At 45.9% G+C, this 16888-nt stretch overlaps 1 protein-coding gene across 5 annotated transcripts in view; it reads left to right on the top strand.

Annotated features, from left to right (window-relative positions):
- The window catches only part of MAPKBP1 (mitogen-activated protein kinase binding protein 1), a 103917-nt gene that overhangs the window by 63217 nt on the left and 23812 nt on the right, over nt 1–16888 (top strand). For 4 of the 5 annotated variants that reach the window (XM_056346160.1, XM_056346159.1, XM_056346164.1 and 1 more), the window contains exons 9-21: nt 114–131; nt 670–830; nt 3018–3207; nt 4173–4319; nt 5223–5407; nt 5517–5608; nt 5989–6114; nt 7845–7915; nt 8367–8488; nt 9547–9622; nt 12159–12270; nt 12852–12915; nt 15738–15863. In XM_056346160.1, the coding sequence (XP_056202135.1) occupies nt 114–131; nt 670–830; nt 3018–3207; nt 4173–4319; nt 5223–5407; nt 5517–5608; nt 5989–6114; nt 7845–7915; nt 8367–8488; nt 9547–9622; nt 12159–12270; nt 12852–12915; nt 15738–15863 (1490 nt within the window). The remainder of the gene's footprint in view (nt 1–113; nt 132–669; nt 831–3017; nt 3208–4172; nt 4320–5222; nt 5408–5516; nt 5609–5988; nt 6115–7844; nt 7916–8366; nt 8489–9546; nt 9623–12158; nt 12271–12851; nt 12916–15737; nt 15864–16888) is intronic. The other variant, XM_056346161.1, reaches the window with a different exon arrangement.

Here is a 16888-nt window from a genome sequence, read left to right as displayed (position 1 = left end):
AGCGTATTAAAATCAAGGTAAAAAAATCTTTCCATGCTTTCACTCAAGTGAAATGCCTCTTCTTTTCTTTCCTTTCCTTTCATCCCTAATATCTGCCTTTTACTCTCGCTCAGAATACAGACAGCTTCACAGTAAGTTGGAAAAAAGTTTTGCATTGAACTCATCTCCTTATCACCACACTCCATTTTGTACCATTTTCTGCCATTTGTACAGATCCCAATGGGAGGGGAAGAAAATCCATTTATTTTTTTTCCTTATCGCCTTGTGAGAGGTAATGTATTGGCATGCTAGTGGAGGGTGAGGTGCTGCTTGCCTGCCAGTGGTGTTGAATGTCACAGAGGAACAAAAAAACATTTTTGCATCTTTGAGTAAGGCTCAGCTGGAGCAAATATGTAGCTCTGCTGACGTCCTACCACAGTGGGTGGCAGAGGAGGTGGGCTTTTTCCTTAACCACTTGGAATCTGCAGTGGACCTTGGCTGGGAAGTTCCTCGGAAAGGAAAAATGGATTTTTAAGCTTTTTCTTACTCCCAGGGCTCGACTTCACTTCAGCTCTTCTGATCATGACTCCTTTGTCTGTCAGTTTGCTGTTCTCCCTGTTGTGTGTCCGGTGACCTTTGAAGCGAGAGCGCATTGCTTATTCGCCTTCTTGTCTGCTGTGTCCTCCTCAGACCACTGTGGCAAACTGCATCTCTGTGAATCAGGACTACGTCTTCTGTGGCTGTGCTGACGGCACCGTGCGGATTTTTAACCCTCTGAACCTTCACTTTGTCACCACGCTGCCAAAGCCGCACTTCCTGGGGACAGACATCGCGAGTGTCACCGAGGCCAGGTACCGTGGAGAGGGTGGAAGGGAGCAAGGCAGGCTTGTGGGGTTTAGAACTCATCCTTGGACCTTTGTCATCTGGAGTGTGCTCTTCCCATGGATTTACACTGGCAGCCTGTTGCAGAGCTGCGTGGCCGCAGCCTTGCCTTGTGCAGCTGGGCTACAGCCCAGAGCTGGTGGCTGCACTGCACAGCACGTCTCGCCCCTCATCTCCCTGGGCTTGCTCAGGTCTGGGGGCTTTTGTCGTTAGTTGCTACGAGCAAGCGGGCAGAGAGGGCACAGGATGCTGTGGCACACTTCAGTCATCCCTGTACCCTGGCACATCCTTTGCTTATCACTGGTAAGGGTTGAAGACTTTCCTCCGTACCACTATAATGACATTGCTAAGAGATGCCCAGGCTCCCACAGGGCATTTCTTCGAAGTCTCCCTTGCAATCTTTTACAGACCTAAATCTGCTATTGTCTGTAGTTTTTCCTCTCCCTCAATCTTGTGCCTTCTTGTCTTGATTTCCTACCTTGTTTCAGTATCTTCTGCCTTGGCCCTCTATTTCTCACCACCTGAGGTGGGTGATGTGATTTCTGTACAGTTCTATCTGCTAGCTTGTGGAGGCTTATGCTAGCGAGAACCCTTCCTGTGTGGCTGTTTGCCAGTCCTGATTGGAGCCTTTCCCAGTCGTCTTCCGTTGCTCTCTTTCACTTCTGTCACTAGTGGGGAAAGAAATCCAAAGGTGTGTGAATCCATCAGCCATCATTCCACTGCATATATGGAGTGCCCACATCTACAGATACATACTCCTTTGGGGGTTTGGTTGTTTGTCTTTCTTTTCCCCTTGTATCTCAACAGGTTTTCTCTAAACTCTTCTTGGGAATTTGAGGTAAAGGTTCAAACAGTGCACTGTGTAGTTCTTCTCCAGAAGAGGGGAGCTGGAAGAGGAACTCTCTTGATTTAAAACATTACTGGTTTCTGGTAGTGCTGAAGTCAAGCAGTTTTGTGTATGGACCTCTTAAAAATACTCCCTGCTGCTGTCACGCATCAGTCAAGCAGAAATATTCATGTGATTCTTAAACATGCATTTCTAGTGCTGATTACAATCTTAACAATTTTTTTTTAATTGCTTCCAAAGAAGCTTGAGAATACAGGACGATTCATACTCCCATGCATGCCAGAAGCTCTCTGTGGGATGCCACTTGCCTGCAGTGAACTGCCTACAACTATATCAATGACGACTTGATTTTTTGATAGGACCTGGCCTGCATTCTTCTAGCCCTCAAAGCTTTGCACTTGCAGAAGCAGGGCTCCCATTGTCTGGTGTGCTATGTCCACTTTGGCCCTTACCCCTGCACCTCCATCAGTCCTTCTAAATTACCTGCTTTCAACACCCTGGTGTTCTAGCTATAATTGCCTTATCGATATCATTACAGCATTGTGGCATAACTGTGTTCACCTCAGGTCAAGAGAGCAGCTCCTTTACATGCATGGCAGGAGGACTTAACAGAGACTTACTTCTTCCCTGGAGAGGAGATACAGGGTTTGCATGGCGTGATCATGGTCTGACCTGGGGAAAGAGGTGTTTCCTTGTTCTGCAGAATTCCTCTGCTTTTAAGTTTGCATCGGAGAGCTTGCCTGTCTAGCAAGGACTGTGCCCATCCGCAGTTGCCCATCTTGGGAGCAGCATCAAGCTGGCCTGTGTGGGGCAGGGGTGGAAGGGAGTCATGCCAGAGAAGTGGCCGCTGAAATGGATTGTTCCTTTGTCCCTTGTGCTGGTGCTGCAGGACTGCCCTTCCTGCAATCGGTAAACGAAATACAGTACCCACCAAAAGATGATCCTCCCGCTCCCCTTTGTTTTGAGATTGACTTGGATTTTGCCACCTGGCTATGCAGGGGTAAATGGTGATGATCTCCAGGGATGATCAAGTGTCCCATCTGGTTGTTCTTCAGGGAAAGCCTGCCACCTGCCTGTGGTGAACCCTTGAGCTGAATAGCAAAGAGAATGACGTTTGCCATGGGACTTTCAGGCTTCTTTTGGGACTCTGGTTGTTCAAGAGATGAGTCTTCCCAGCCAGTGACTCTCTCTACTGATACATGCCACAGAGCTAGTGCCCTGTAGGGAATCTAAGCTCTCATGCTTTACCTCCTTGCTCTGACCCCAAGAGAGCACAAGTTAACTGGGCTGTTGTTCTCTCTTTGTGCAGTCGTCTTTTCTCTGGTGTGGCTGATGCAAAGTATCCAGACACGATTGCCTTGACATTTGACGCCACCAACCAGTGGCTTTCCTGTGTATACAATGACCACAGCCTGTATGTGTGGGATGTCAAAGACCCGAAGAAAGTAGGCAAGGTGTACTCCGCTTTGTACCACTCTTCCTGCGTGTGGAACATTGAGGTATGTTGTCTGCAGACAAGCGTTGGATTGTGAGTTGCAGCTGAGGAAGTCATCCGAAGAGCTGCTAAACTTGAATGCAAACACTTACTGCAGAGAGAAAGAATTGACTCAGGCTTCCTCCTGTGGTTAGTGTGGTTGCTGCGGGGCTTGGGTTGGAGCTGGGAACAGTTCTCTGGCTGCACTTGCAGTGGCTGACGAAGTGTGTTAGATGCAGTGTGTTACTGGGAACAAAATGTCTTACCATTAAAGGGTGAGAGGTGGGAAGAGGAGCAGAACTGGGCAAAGCTGAATGTAGGGGCTCCCAAAAGATTGGTTTAGGTCTGTGGTGAGCAAGTGCTCCACAGTCAAAGGAATAAAACAAGTGGTAAGATTTCAACTTGGATCCTTCTTAACCTGTTTACCAGGACATCTGGAATTAGCCTCTCAAATGGCTGTCATCTTCCAGTCTGACTAGTTGACTTTCCCTCGGAGGGATGCAAAGGTTGTATAGGAAACAGTGTAATTGTTAATAAGTTGAAATATGTCCAACAGTGGTCAGGAAAGGGGGAAGTGGAAAGAAAGTGGGAAGAGGTTGAGGACTCTTCTTGTAATTATTTGTTAATTACACATCACCCGTTTCTTCTGGATTATATATCAACAGTAGAGATGAAAGTTGAAAACAGTGCAAGGTTGTTGCGTGGTCTTTGAGGTGCTCTTTGAACTATTAGAAACAAAGGGTGCTGACTTGTTGCGCACTACTTAAGGGGATGTTATGCATTCAGGGAAGCACAGTGAGCATTTGTTTGAAGTGGATATGAAGCTCTGGTCTGCAAACAGGTTTTCATTAGGAGAATGGGCTGGCTCCTGCCTTTACACAGCAGAGAGGACAGTCCTTTTATCTCATTCTGTTTTGAAACTTGCTAGCAGTGTCTAGGAAGCCAGGTGCCAGGCAGCCTTACTCAGGGGTTGATTTTACCTGCCCTTAGATGTATCCGGAGGTGAAGGACAACAATCAGTCGTGCCTTCCCCCTGGTTCCTTCATCACCTGCTCCTCTGACAACACCATTCGTCTGTGGAACACTGAAAGCTCCAACATTCATGGCACAGCCCTGCACCGCAACATCCTCAGCAATGTAAGATCCTCAGTTTTGATCACCTCCTTGCCCCTGCTCTTCCTCATGCACAGGTATTCCCAAGTTAAGGCCCAAACTTCTTTGGATCTCTTAAGTCAACACAAGCTTCTCTGTAAACAGAGCACAAGTCTGGTATGAACCTGAAGAAATATGAAAGGAGTATCAGGTGGAAAGACAGTTTGTCTGAAATGGTCCTGGGAACTACTGCTTTTTCCATAAACGGCCCAAGGATTTGCCAAGCTTAGTGTCTTCCAAAATGGTTCATATTGTCCAGGAAAGCTGTTGCTCTTTCTCCATCTCTGTAATGTGTAAGCACTTTAAGTTTTGTTTGGAAAAAGTGTATTAAACGAGGCAGAGGTTTGGGAGAACTGAATGAGAAACTTCTTACACTCTCTTCATGTATGTAAGAGTGTACACTGAACAGTGATTCCTTAGAGATGTTTTCTTCCATTCTCAGTTGTGTTGGAAGATCCATGGGCACAGCAGCCCTGACCTGCCCCTTCTCAGCAATCTGCTATGTGGAAAAAAGCCTCCTGCTTTTTCTGCCCCTGCTTGAGAGGCATGGGCTGACTTGGATGATCCCTCGAAGTCTATCTGATCCCTGCTGTGTCCCCTACTACTTTGTAATCACTAGTACCAGAGCTTGTCTGTTGTGCGGGAGATGCTGTTAGTGTCTAGCTTGAAGGGAAATCTTTTGCAAAGGATGATCATGAGACACAGTTGTGAAACTTTCATCCTACAGTATGAAGGGGCTGAGTGCTTGATCCTAGCTAAAAGATCCCATCAATTACAGCATTACTGCCAGTGAAGTGTATGTGTTGGCCAGGAGCCCAGTTTCTAAGGCAGATGCTCACTTCAATATTTTGTAGCTGGTTAGTATTTGTGCGTGTATTGTATTCCCAGGACTTGATGAAAATCATCTATGTAGATGACAACACTCAGGTACTTCTGGACACTGATTACAACTCAGCAGGAAGCGCAGACAAAGCTGATGCACAAGTGATGGATACAAAGGTGGGAATACGCACTGTCTGTGTCAGTCCCAGCGGGGAGCACCTGGCCTCAGGGGACAGGATAGGCACTCTCAGGTAATCCCATAGAGCTTCTGGTGCAGACTGCGGGCTGGGCAGGCGTGAGAATCAAAACCAGGCCTTGCTAATTATTAATAAACGTACTGAAATCAGTGTTGTGTCTTAGGATATATGAATTGCAGTCTCTGAGGGAAATGCTGAAGGTGGAAGCCCATGACTCTGAGATCCTATGTCTGGAGTACTCCAAACCTGACACAGGTGAATGCAGTGGAGCTTCTTCCCTTTTGCTTATGAATGTAGTGTTGAACAAGTCAGAATGTCCAGCCTTTGTATGTCAATACTTTGTGGTGAGCTGCTCCGGCATTTCAGAGCAGGCTTGTAGCATTGGACCAGTAGAGCCAGCCTTCAAAAAAGGCTTCTTTCTCATACTTTTCCTTGGAATATTAGAGGTTGAGATTGAAACTACTTCTGTTATTATAGTGCGAAATCCAGGGGTGTTCCTTTCTGTCCATTCATGTAGTTAGCTGCAGTATAATGTTTTTGTCCCTGGGATGACTTGAGAATCTGTTTTAAAATAGTGACTGAAGAGCAGATGACTTTTTAGTAATGGTCTTGCACTCTTTTTAACTTCCTGCCAGGCTTAAAGCTCTTAGCCTCAGCCAGTCGGGATAGATTGATTCATGTTCTGGATGCTGGAAAGGACTACAGCCTGCAGCAGACCCTGGATGAACATTCTTCTTCTATCACTGCTGTGAAGTTTGCAGGTAGAGAATCATGGCCTCCCTCCAAAGCTGGATTTGAGCACTGCTCTTTCCCCAGTGTGCCTGTCAAGTAATTTTAACTGCTTAAATGCCGGGATACGCCAGGCTGAAGCTGCAGCTGCTTTTTTGTCATCTTCTGTAGCTGCAGTCTTAACAGAAGGTGGTATTTGGCGATACTCACCGCCTTTTCCCTTTTGCTTTTTTCTCCTTTCCTTCTTCCCCACTCAAAAAACCTCTCCTGATTGAAGCCCTCAACATGTCTTTGGGAAGCTGTTTTCTGTAATGATTTAGTCCCTTTAGCTGATGTCAGATGGCTATACGCTGTTCTTGGTGAGGAGAACTGTGGAACAGTCATCCTCCAAAACAAGTCCCCAAACCCATAAAAAATGTTTTGGGATTAACTAGTCACAAATAAATTTGTCATTGCAAACTGGTGTAAGACTTTGCATTCACATAACGGAGCACATTGCATCCCCGGCCCTCGGTCACTGCTGGTGCTCAGACGTCAGCGCAGTGTGTTGTGCTGTTGTTGGAGAGCAACAGGAGTTGGCCGCTCTGCAGGGGGAACCAGTAGCTGCGGGTGGCAGGAGGGCAGAAAGAGGTAGTGGCATCACTGGTGATGGGGAAGTCCTGCAGTGTGTGAATGCGGTGGGACAGATCAAGGCCAGTGACAGTAACTAGACCCAGCCGGTAGTCCTGATCACCAGCCAAACCCACAGTGGTAAGGCAGGTCAGCAAGTCAAGGTCAGGATCAGTCTGGAGACAGCGAGCAGCGTCAGCCACAGTTTGGTGCCTGCCAGGCAAGCCCATGGCAGCGAGGCAGGTTCAAGTTGGGAACCTGAGTCCATGGGTCAAGGTCAGGATTTGGATCAGCGGGGTACGTGGCCAGGCACAGGTGTGGCTGCAGCGCTGCTGTGCTGTAGCTCAAGTTGGTCTTCAAGGATGAGAACCTCAGCTTGGAAGTAGCTCCCAAGTGAAAAGACCTGGCTGCAGCTTCATAGCAGAGGCTCTATGAAGCCACTGTGAGGCTTTTTCAAGTTATCTTCTCAAGGAGCTCCAAGGCCAGCAAAAGTTCCTCTTGGCAGGTGTCTCTGTTGGTGACCTGGCCTGGAACGCCGCCAGCCCAGCTCCTAGGAGGGAGCTGCACTCGGGGCCCGCCAGCAAAGCCTTTGTGCTGCTCTGGGAGCGAAGCGTGGTTGTGCTCGAAGTGGGTGCTGTTCAACTGGGCTCCGGGGGTGCTGGATCCCTTTTCATTATGTGGGGCTGTATCAGGTGTTGCTTTGCTGAAGGAGCGTGTTGGGTACAAAAGAACGCTAAGGGGAGAGGGGAAGCTCGACCCTGCAGTAAGGAAGGGCAGCGAGAAACATGTGACTGAGGACTGGAAAGTGCCTATTGCCCGTTTTCAGCTCATACGGAGTGTGAACTTGTCACACTGCTGCAGAGTGCTGTGGCACGTAGGGAATAAGCACGTGAGCATGCTGTTGAGGGAGAAGACAGTTATACCCTAATCTGTTGTTGTAAAGCCTCTCCACTAATGCCTTGTGCACTCGGAGCATTAACAAATGCTGTCCCAGAGAAGGGGCTGGTGTTTCACTGCAGCACCCTGCTGCTTAGGCAAGAGTCAGTCTTAGCTAATCAGGACTGGAATAAATGAGCAGTGGTATAAATGAAACTTTTCCTGCACCTTGCGTCTGTGTTTATCTTCTGATCGGCTCCTGCTTTTTTTGTTCCAGCCAATGATGGGAAAGTGCGAATGATAAGCTGTGGGGCAGACAAGAGCATCTACTTCCGTACTGCGCAGAAGGTAAGCTTATTAAAGCTTTTTTGTGTGCTTTTTAAAAAATAATCTCTCCACAAAGGAAGCACTTTAAAGAGTGATAGCAGTTTTGTCTGAGCTTGTTGCTGTTTCAGCCTCAGTGTCTCCCACTGACTCAATGCAAGAGATTACATTCAGAGAACCAGTTCTGTGAAGCGTGCGGCTGCTCCCATCCTGACCTCTTGCAGCTAGATGCAAAGCAGAGAACCGTTAGGATATCTGCTTTGCTTTTGCTGCCAGGGCTGTTGTGAGGAGTCGTGTAAGACTGTGGGCTGGAGGGAGGAATTCATTGTGCCTCCAGTCCCAGGGGCTCCCAGCAGACCTGGTTAATGGGAAGGGCTGGTTTGTGCTGCCTGTGTGAGAAGACTCGTCCGTGTTTAGAAGTGTTTGGTAATGGGTTAACTACTTGATTTTGACACAGTCTTTACCCACTGCTTAGACAGGAGAAGGGGTTCAGTTTACCCGAACACATCACATTGTTAGGAAGACCACTCTGTATGACATGGATGTAGACCCCAGCTGGAAGTACGCAGCCATTGGATGCCAGGATCGTAACATCAGGTTAGTTTACTTCTTGCCTTAAAATTATTTTTACAGTTATAAATGAGTTGGCTAAGGCAGCCCCATCCCCATCATTGTTCCTCTAAGTTCTTTGACACAGCATTTTCAGACAGATCTGAGGCCACACCTCACACTGTGAGGTTGAACTCTGCCTTTCCCTTCGCTGATAAAAGGCTGTGGATACATGCAAGTGCCCATGGGACTCTGGGCTTCTCCCTGGGTGGCTCTGCAGAGCTCAGCCTTTCTATTGGGAGAGCAAGTGTGCCTGCCTTGGCACCTCATTGATGTGTGGGGCAAGAACTGCTGTGCTGTGGTAATTTTTGCTTTCAAAGATACGTCCAGTGAGAAGCTGTGAGGTCCTGTAGGAGCTTAAAATGGAGCTAGTTGTGACTGTCTTTGGACAAGTGGAATCCATTCTCTGCTTCCTTTCTATCCATTTCTTGAATCTGTCTACTTCTACCTTCAAAGCAAAGGAGACTCTCTGTAGTTGTGTGTCGTCTCCTGTTATATCTGGGTGAGAGTTTTGGTCCTACATAAATACCACTGCTGAATGTGATTTGGTTTTGTATTTTACTGTAAATAAAAGGTTTCGCTCTCTTAACCCTTTCCTTCGGTATGAAGGAGTCACAGGTATTTTTGTAGCAGGGAGGACTGACTGAAGCATATTAAGAGCCGTGCCCACTACGTAACTGTTAGGCATTACAAGGCATGGCAAGGTTTTCTCCTTCCCATTTGATCTCTCCTTTGGTGCCGTGATGCTATACTTGTTTTCAATTATCAGCTTGAGAATTAAGCCTCAATTGTAATTCAGTTAATCTGCTTGATAACATGTCATCCAGTCTTGGGCTTCTACGTTACTGTCAGGGTTGTTTAACCACCGACCATTTACATGGTTCAACATAGTTCACAGAGATCATTTCTCCACTTCCTGTGGCTTGGCCACGTCCCCGTGTCTCACGTGGAATGAGGGACAGAAAGAGGAAGGGACCCTGGTGATAAGAGACACAGAGCAGTACCTGGGCAAAATGAACAATGTTGTCCTATGTTGTACCCCTCAGGGTTTTCAACATCAGCAGTGGGAAGCAGAAGAAGCTTTACAAGGGATCCCAAGGTGAAGACGGCACTCTCATCAAGGTAGGCTGTTTCCCTGTTTCCCCAGCTCTTCTGAATGCAGCTCAGGGCTAAGAAAATGAAATACAAATCTGAATACATAACTTTTTTAAATTATTTTTTTCCCCTCTTGCTCGGTACTTTGTCCCTTATCCTGCTGCTGCTTCCTCCTCCCTCCATCCTTCGGGGCTGATAAGGTATTTGGTTCCGTCATGCTAAAACAGGAAAAAAGTCAATGCTGAAGCTGACACGTAACTTCCCTCCCTGTCCTGTTTCTGAAGTGAGGCACAGGCCCATGCTGTAGAAGCTAGTAGAACTGAAACAGTATCAGTCAGGAGAGGATTTAGTCCACTCACTTTAATAGTTTCCTTTCTGCTCCAGAGAGCTCATTGTGGCTTTTTTGACTGTTTTTGTTACAGTCTTTAAGGTGGAGTTGCCTGTTGATCAGTGTTTGAGAAATCTGTGATTTTCAGAGGGCAAATACATGTGAAACTGTTTGAGTTGATGAAATTAAGTAGCTTCTGCCCTGAAGAGCCTGTACTCTTTGGATGTTGGAGTGCTGGCCAAGCCTGGTACTGCTTAGAGAGGTTCTGTTCATGTTTCACACCTGCTGAGGGCATCCTGGCCCTGGGGGAGGGGAGCATGCCTGCTTCTGCCACGGTCCGGGCTTGCCCTGGTGAACCAGGTGTCTTCAAGATTCAGCATTAAGAGTGATGCCAGCACGTTGGGATGTGGAAGAAATGCATTCTTGTCTTTAAAGGGGGAAGACCAATTGACACAACCAAAATATCTCTCAAGTTGCCAAACAAGCTTCTTCATTGTATTTGTTTTCACTGATAATTTTTCTACTTTTTAAACCAAATATTTCTGTTCAGCTGCACAGGCTGGCAGTATTATTATTAAGGGCTGGAAGGCATGTCCTGTGAGGAGCGGCTGCGCACTCTGGGCTTGTCTGGTTTGGAGAGAAGGAGGCTGAGGGACGACCCCGCTGCTCTCTGCAGCTTCCTGGGGAGGGGACGTGGAGAGGGAGGTGCTGAGCGCCTCTCCCTGGTACCCAGGGACAGGATGCCTGGGGAGGGATCAAAGCTGCGCCAGGGGAGGTTTAGACTGGCCATGAGGAAGCACTTCTTTACCGAGAGGGTGGTCAGGCCCTGGAACGGGCCTCCTGGAGAGGCGGACGATGCCCCAAGCCTGTCAGCGTTTAGGAGGCATTTGGACAATGCCCTTAATAACATGCTTCAGCCTGGTCAGCCCGGAACCGGTCAGGCCCTTGGACTAGATGATCATTTTAGGTCCCTTCCAACTGAAGTAGTTTAGTCTAGTCTGTTACTGATGGATGTAAATAACTGGGCAAAAAGAGAGAGGAAGGCAAACAGCTTTGTTCAGTGTCACCTCTTCTGTTTTACAGAGAAAGGTAAGTTCTCTTTCTCTTTGGCCATCATAATTCCTACAAAGTTTTTTATAAGTCAAAATAATGAAAATGGTACACTTTATTACTGGTAAGCTTGGGTGCTTGATTATATCTTTCGCAGACCACAAACCATGAAATGTTGCTGTGAGCTGGATTTTTCGTTTTTAATATGTTTTATGGTTTTGGTTTTTTTCATGTGTGGTTCAAGTGGGGAGTCTCAATTATTTTTAATGTTGCTTTGCTCATTTTTAGGACAATTATGTAACCAAGGGATTATGGTTGTCTCTGGGATTTAAATCTTCTGATTTCTGAGATCATAATATACATTGCAATTTAACAAGTAGAACTCAGTGACATTGGAAGCAAAAGACACTTCAACAAAATAAACATAGCCAAATAAATTTATCATTATTTAAATAACACATCTCCCTCAAAACCCACTTTCACTCTCAGTTCCTTGAAGTTCTACAAAGGACAAAGCAGACATTTAGTGACAGCAGCTGTATTTGCTGTGTAGTGCTGCTATAGACCTAGCAAGGGATTCAGAGGGGGGTTTATGTTTGATCCAAGATAAAGCCACAAATGGGCACATATGAAAAAAAACCAACAAAAAACCAACCAACCCAAAAATGGGAGTTGCAAATGCTGAAGATTTGACAGCATTGTTATCAAAGACAATTTCTCAGCAGTGTTGAGTTCTTTTTCAGTTTCTCTCTTCGAGATTTGAGTCTTTTAATATCTCCCTTTGTCAGCTCTCTTTTTTTTTTGGAGGGTGTGTTTTGGGGTGTGTGCATGTGTTATTTTATTTTGATCTTAAGATAGACGAAAGGAAGACCCCAGTGGTTAAAAGGAGGTAGGAGAGAGAGGTATAAGCCTGTCCTTTGGTGATGGTGCCTCCAGAGTCATGAAGGCATTTGATCTAAGTGCCTTTAGTCTTTGATTGGGTTGCAGATAATTTTAGTAGTTTAGTCACGTTGGAGATTTGTCGAGGCATGCTGGATAACCTGGTACTCAGTTGAGTCCTGTGGGAGCTACTTGCTTTTTATTCTGTTAACTACTATGACTGTCTTGGGTATCCTGGACCACTTTCTTGCAGTCTGAAGGCACTTTCTTACCAGATCTTTGCACTTCTCTTGCCTCCTAAACCAGGTGCAAACAGATCCCTCTGGTCTTTATATTGCAACCAGTTGTTCTGACAAGAATCTCTCCATATTTGATTTCTATTCTGGCGAGTGTGTTGCAACCATGTATGGACATTCAGGTAAGGCACGTAAACTTCTGGAAATGCATTTTTTTCTGCTATGACTATATAGTAGGGTCTGATACTAGTCAAAGCTTTCTGAAGGTTCCTCCCCACCAGAGTTTACCCAGTGGGTATTTTGCAGTAGGTTATAGTTGGATGAAGTTGTAATAGCTTATTTCATTGCAATTTCAACTTTTTTCAGACTGCATTTTGCATTGTAAAATACAAGCACACGCATGCCTGTCAGGCCATGTATTTGTTTATGCAGTTTCTCCAATAGCCTAAAAGGTGGTCTGTGTTCTTTCAGCATATATTAAGTTTCATTAGATACACCCTCAGCTCCTACCGTGCATGGGCTATTCTATTATAGGCAAAAAGAGACTTCAGTCTTCCTGCTTATTTTGCTGTGGTATACCCTTTCCACGTCAAGCCTAGATTCGTTGTTAAATGGCGTTGGCTTTAATCAGGATTCAAATTACTGAGCACAGATAGGCTATTTGGCTAATGATCTCTTCTGTCAGTTGGAATAATTCAGGGAAGGTTTTCCTTTTTTTTTTTCTTTTATTTTTTTTTTCTTTCTTGTGCTTTATTCCACACAGAGATTGTAACTGGGATGAAATTCAGTAATGACTGCAAACACCTGATCTCTGTTTCTGGTGACAGGTAAGAGCGGTTTGCTTGTTTGTGATATCAACTCATGCCATTTCACACTGGATTTAATGTGTGTCCTGAAGGAAGGCAGAATTATTTTCTTTTTTTAATGAGGAATGCTTTATGAATTTCAAATCAGCCTCAGAGCTTTCCGCATCCTAAATGTGCTGTTGGCAAAGCTCACAAAGCTTATATTATCCTTCCCTGGAAGGAGACGCCTGGGTGAAGTACTTCCCTTGTGGTTTGCTGAGCATGGGTGCTATTCCCTGCTGGAAAGGAGACAGGGAGGTGGCCTGTTTCCTCACTAGCCTTCAGGGCTGTGATGTAAGGCAGATTGTGACATTCTGGCCAGTGGTGCCAGAACGTTGTCTTGCAGCACTCCTGTTGGTGAGGTTTTACCAGGCAAGTGAGTCTGTCTAGCAGCAGCAGGGCTGGCCTGTCCCAGCTCTTTGCTCCAGTCCCTGTGGTCCTCTTCCCCACTCCCCGCCATCAGCTGTGCTGCAGGGCTGACCCTCATAAGCCGATTCAGGTCCCTACCTCAGCACCCCTTCCCAGCTGAGTTTTGTGCTGATTCGGTGAGCCAAATCAGCTGGCCAAAAGCTCAAGTAATCACTAGACTGAGCCCAAGGGGAAAAAGAGACTATATGCCTAATACGATGATTGCAGAGGTGAATGGACCCACTGCTTCTGGGATCAGTGAATGCTTAAGTCAGCTGAACTGAATAAAATTTTCCCTTTGAGAAAGATGGTTCCTGGAGTGCGATTTGAAGGCCAGAGCAACCCAGATTCTCTTTTTCTCTTTTCTATTAATAAAGCACAAGTGAACTGGCAAAAGAGTTTTAGAGGGTGAGTTGTTAGAGAAAATACAATATATCACCTTAAATCATATCAGTTGGGTTTTTTATGTCTTTCAGTAAAAAATAAATAATCTAGTTTTTCTCTTTCTTTACCTTTCATGTGTGTAAATAGATTAGGGGAGAAGCTTCTGAAGAGAGAGTTCTTTTGTTGTGGATTCCTCATAAATTCCAGAAACATGGAAGATATGAGGTCCCGGTGAAGCTTGTAACTTGGTACAATGTTCACTCGTTGGCGGGCGCAAAAGGGTCATTTTCTTCACTGAGGGTGTGGAGGAGATGGGTGAGAAATGAGGAAAGGATTTGTGAAGAACTTTGCCATAAGGAGATGAGAGAGCATGTTTTTCAAAGGGGAACGGGGGAAATAGTCTGTTCACACACAGCAGCATGTGCAAAGAATTAAGCTGAGAATAGAAAGAAAAACGGGAGTGAGGAAGGGCACAAGGAATGGGACACCCATGAGAGAAAAGTATTGCAAGGGGAGAAAAAAAAAGGCAGCAAAAGGGGTAGGTGGGAGAGTGCTTCTGTAGAGCTCTGCATTGGATGCTGATGTATTGACAAGTTCGGGCTGTTTGCTGCTTATCTCTAGGCTTTGTAGCTGTGAGGGCGGGATAAGTGAACAAGCCAGATTTGCTTTCTGAACTTTGTTTCCTGCTTTTCAGTATTTTCTCAGTTGCAGTTAAGCTGGAGAGAGCTGCTGCTTGAGGGGAGGCAGCTGGCTGGGAAGCTGAGGCAGGAGGATGACAGCATGTTCGCTGCTGATGGGCAGCATCTGTGTGTGACTTCAGGAGCTGGAGTGACACTCCAGAGCTTTGTCACAAAGACAGTGGTGCTGGGGGCAAGAAGGGAATTTTTAGATTTTCATTAAAATCTCCGCAGACTGCATAAGCGGGATTTTGGTTTTCTTTTTGTGTGATATGGAAATAAAAATCTTTTGAAGTGTCCTCTCATGAGAGGGAAGAAAACTGAGAAGATCAGGCATTCAGGATCCTGGTGCTTTTGGCATTTGCTCCAGGTCAGGGAGACCAAAATTCATAGCCCTTGTTCAAAATGGCAGAGCATGTTAACTTTCACAGGCTAGCAAGGAAGAGGGGAAAGCCCCTCACTGAAAACTCCGCTGTGAATTGGAGTACCCATGAGTATGGTGGCACTGATGGGTCTTGAAGAACCGGATTAAATCCTCTTTGGGTTCCTAGGTAGGGTGTAGGATTTTATAAGTGATAACAAAAGCACCACCTCTGTGTCAACATTGGCGTAAATATACCCAGCTAGACAGGAAAGATGCATGAGATGGAAAGAATTAGCACTGAGGTTAAAATTCAGAGAAAATACTGGTCACTTTATTTTCTAGTAGCTGAAGGTGAGATACAGTATTCTCTAACATGATAAGGATTTTTAAAAAAAATTTTTAGCCAGATTTCTGAAGAAAATGAGAGCAATGAGATCGCACTGTATGTTTCCCTCTGTCCAATGCTTTTGAATCCATTGACCAAACTCAATCGAATTCCTTAAAAGCTTCCCTGAGAGAGTCCAAGTAAAATACTGGGAGCGCTGGAGAGGCTCCATGGTGGGCGTTAGGAGGGCCTTGCCCCTGGGGGCAGTTGCAGTCAGAGGCTGCAGCTTGGCCACCGCTTGAGGATGCAGAGGGCATCTGTGGGCGCCGCGTGCCCTGCCGACCGCCGTGGGGCTGTTAGAGGGGCTGTTACGGCACTTCCCGCAGCAGCTGGTCAGATAGTCAGATAAAGGTGTAGGATCACAGAGCAGTCTGTGCAAATCTCTCTGCCGTTGCTCTCGCCCACAGTAGGTTTTACCCTTTTGCCATGAGGCTTGTGATGGGATTGAGTTTCTGTGAAGCTGTTCCTGTGTGTGTCTCTCCCCACCAACAGACAGAAGGGCTCTTGTTTGCCTCTGCAGTGGGAATTGATAATGTCAATAAACCAAACTGAGACTTGACCCTAGCCTCACCTTTCCCTCTTACAGCTGTATCTTCATCTGGCGTCTCAGCTCGGAGATGACCATCAACATGCGGCAGCGACTGTCTGACATGAAGCAGAGAGGGAAGCAGGCAGAGAAGTCTTCCCCGCACAAGACGGCTGGACTCATGAGGTAAGCAGAGTAGACTGAAAAGAAGTGGCTCGCTTTTTAGGGTTTAATATGGGAAGCTTGGCACTGGGATTTTCGACAAAAGTTTCACTGTCTTCACTGATAGCATCTTCCAAAAGCTCTCTCGCTCTTCTGTTGGATTTGCTGTGGGTTTTGGGGTTTTGTGCCCTCCCCCGCCTTCTTTGGATGTAGAAACCTGACTGTGATCTTCCAGACAGACTGACTTAGTGTTGCTTCACTGAGGGCAATGTGTCTGCAATGCCCCTTGTGTCTTAATTTATTTTAATGATGTGGTCAGAAAATTCAATAAGCAGTTTACCTAGCAGTACTGAGACTGGTGCACAGCATCCCAGAAGAGAAGCCTTGCTCCTTCATGAATACAAGTTCTCTGGGTCTTGGCTGAATGCAATTTAAAGGCCGTTTTCTGCAGTGTCGGTACTGAAGTATACCCGTGAGCTGTACGAGTTTGCGATGTTGATTGTCATTCTGAAAGAGTCCTTACAGTTGTGCTGTTTCTTTATTAACTATTTTCCAGAGGCTTTGATAAAGGTCACCTAAAACCAATTAATATAAATAATAAATATAAAAAGAATTTTCATGGGAAAAGTTTGTGGCAGCTAATCATATTATCATTTTTTGCTGGGTACACAACGTATCTAAAAACAAACTACCGCAGCCTACAAGCTGAATAGATCTAAATTTATCTGCTGACCTTTCTTTAAAAGTGGTGCTTAAACACAGACCATGGCTTTAAACAGAACGAGACTGATAGGGGATTATGGATTATTAGTGTAATGTATTTGGTTTCTCCGTAGTTAGTAAACAGCTAAGACTAAATCAACCATAAGCAATGCAGGAGGGAGTCCTGACCGAGCTGATATGGGATAAAAGTAAGGAGGGAAGGATAAACACGGGGTTTTGGTACTGTGTCCCGCAAGTTTCCTCCAAATGATTACAGATTTGAGTTCTGGATATAAAAGTGCTGAAGTGTTGGAGGATTTACCACATTGGTTGTTGTGGTATTGCAA

This window comes from Falco biarmicus, chromosome 7 (genome assembly GCF_023638135.1).
Source record: "Falco biarmicus isolate bFalBia1 chromosome 7, bFalBia1.pri, whole genome shotgun sequence".
NCBI lineage: Eukaryota > Metazoa > Chordata > Aves > Falconiformes > Falconidae > Falco > Falco biarmicus.
The sequence above is the reverse complement of the archived record's forward strand: the minus strand, read 5'-3'. Positions and strand labels throughout refer to the sequence as shown.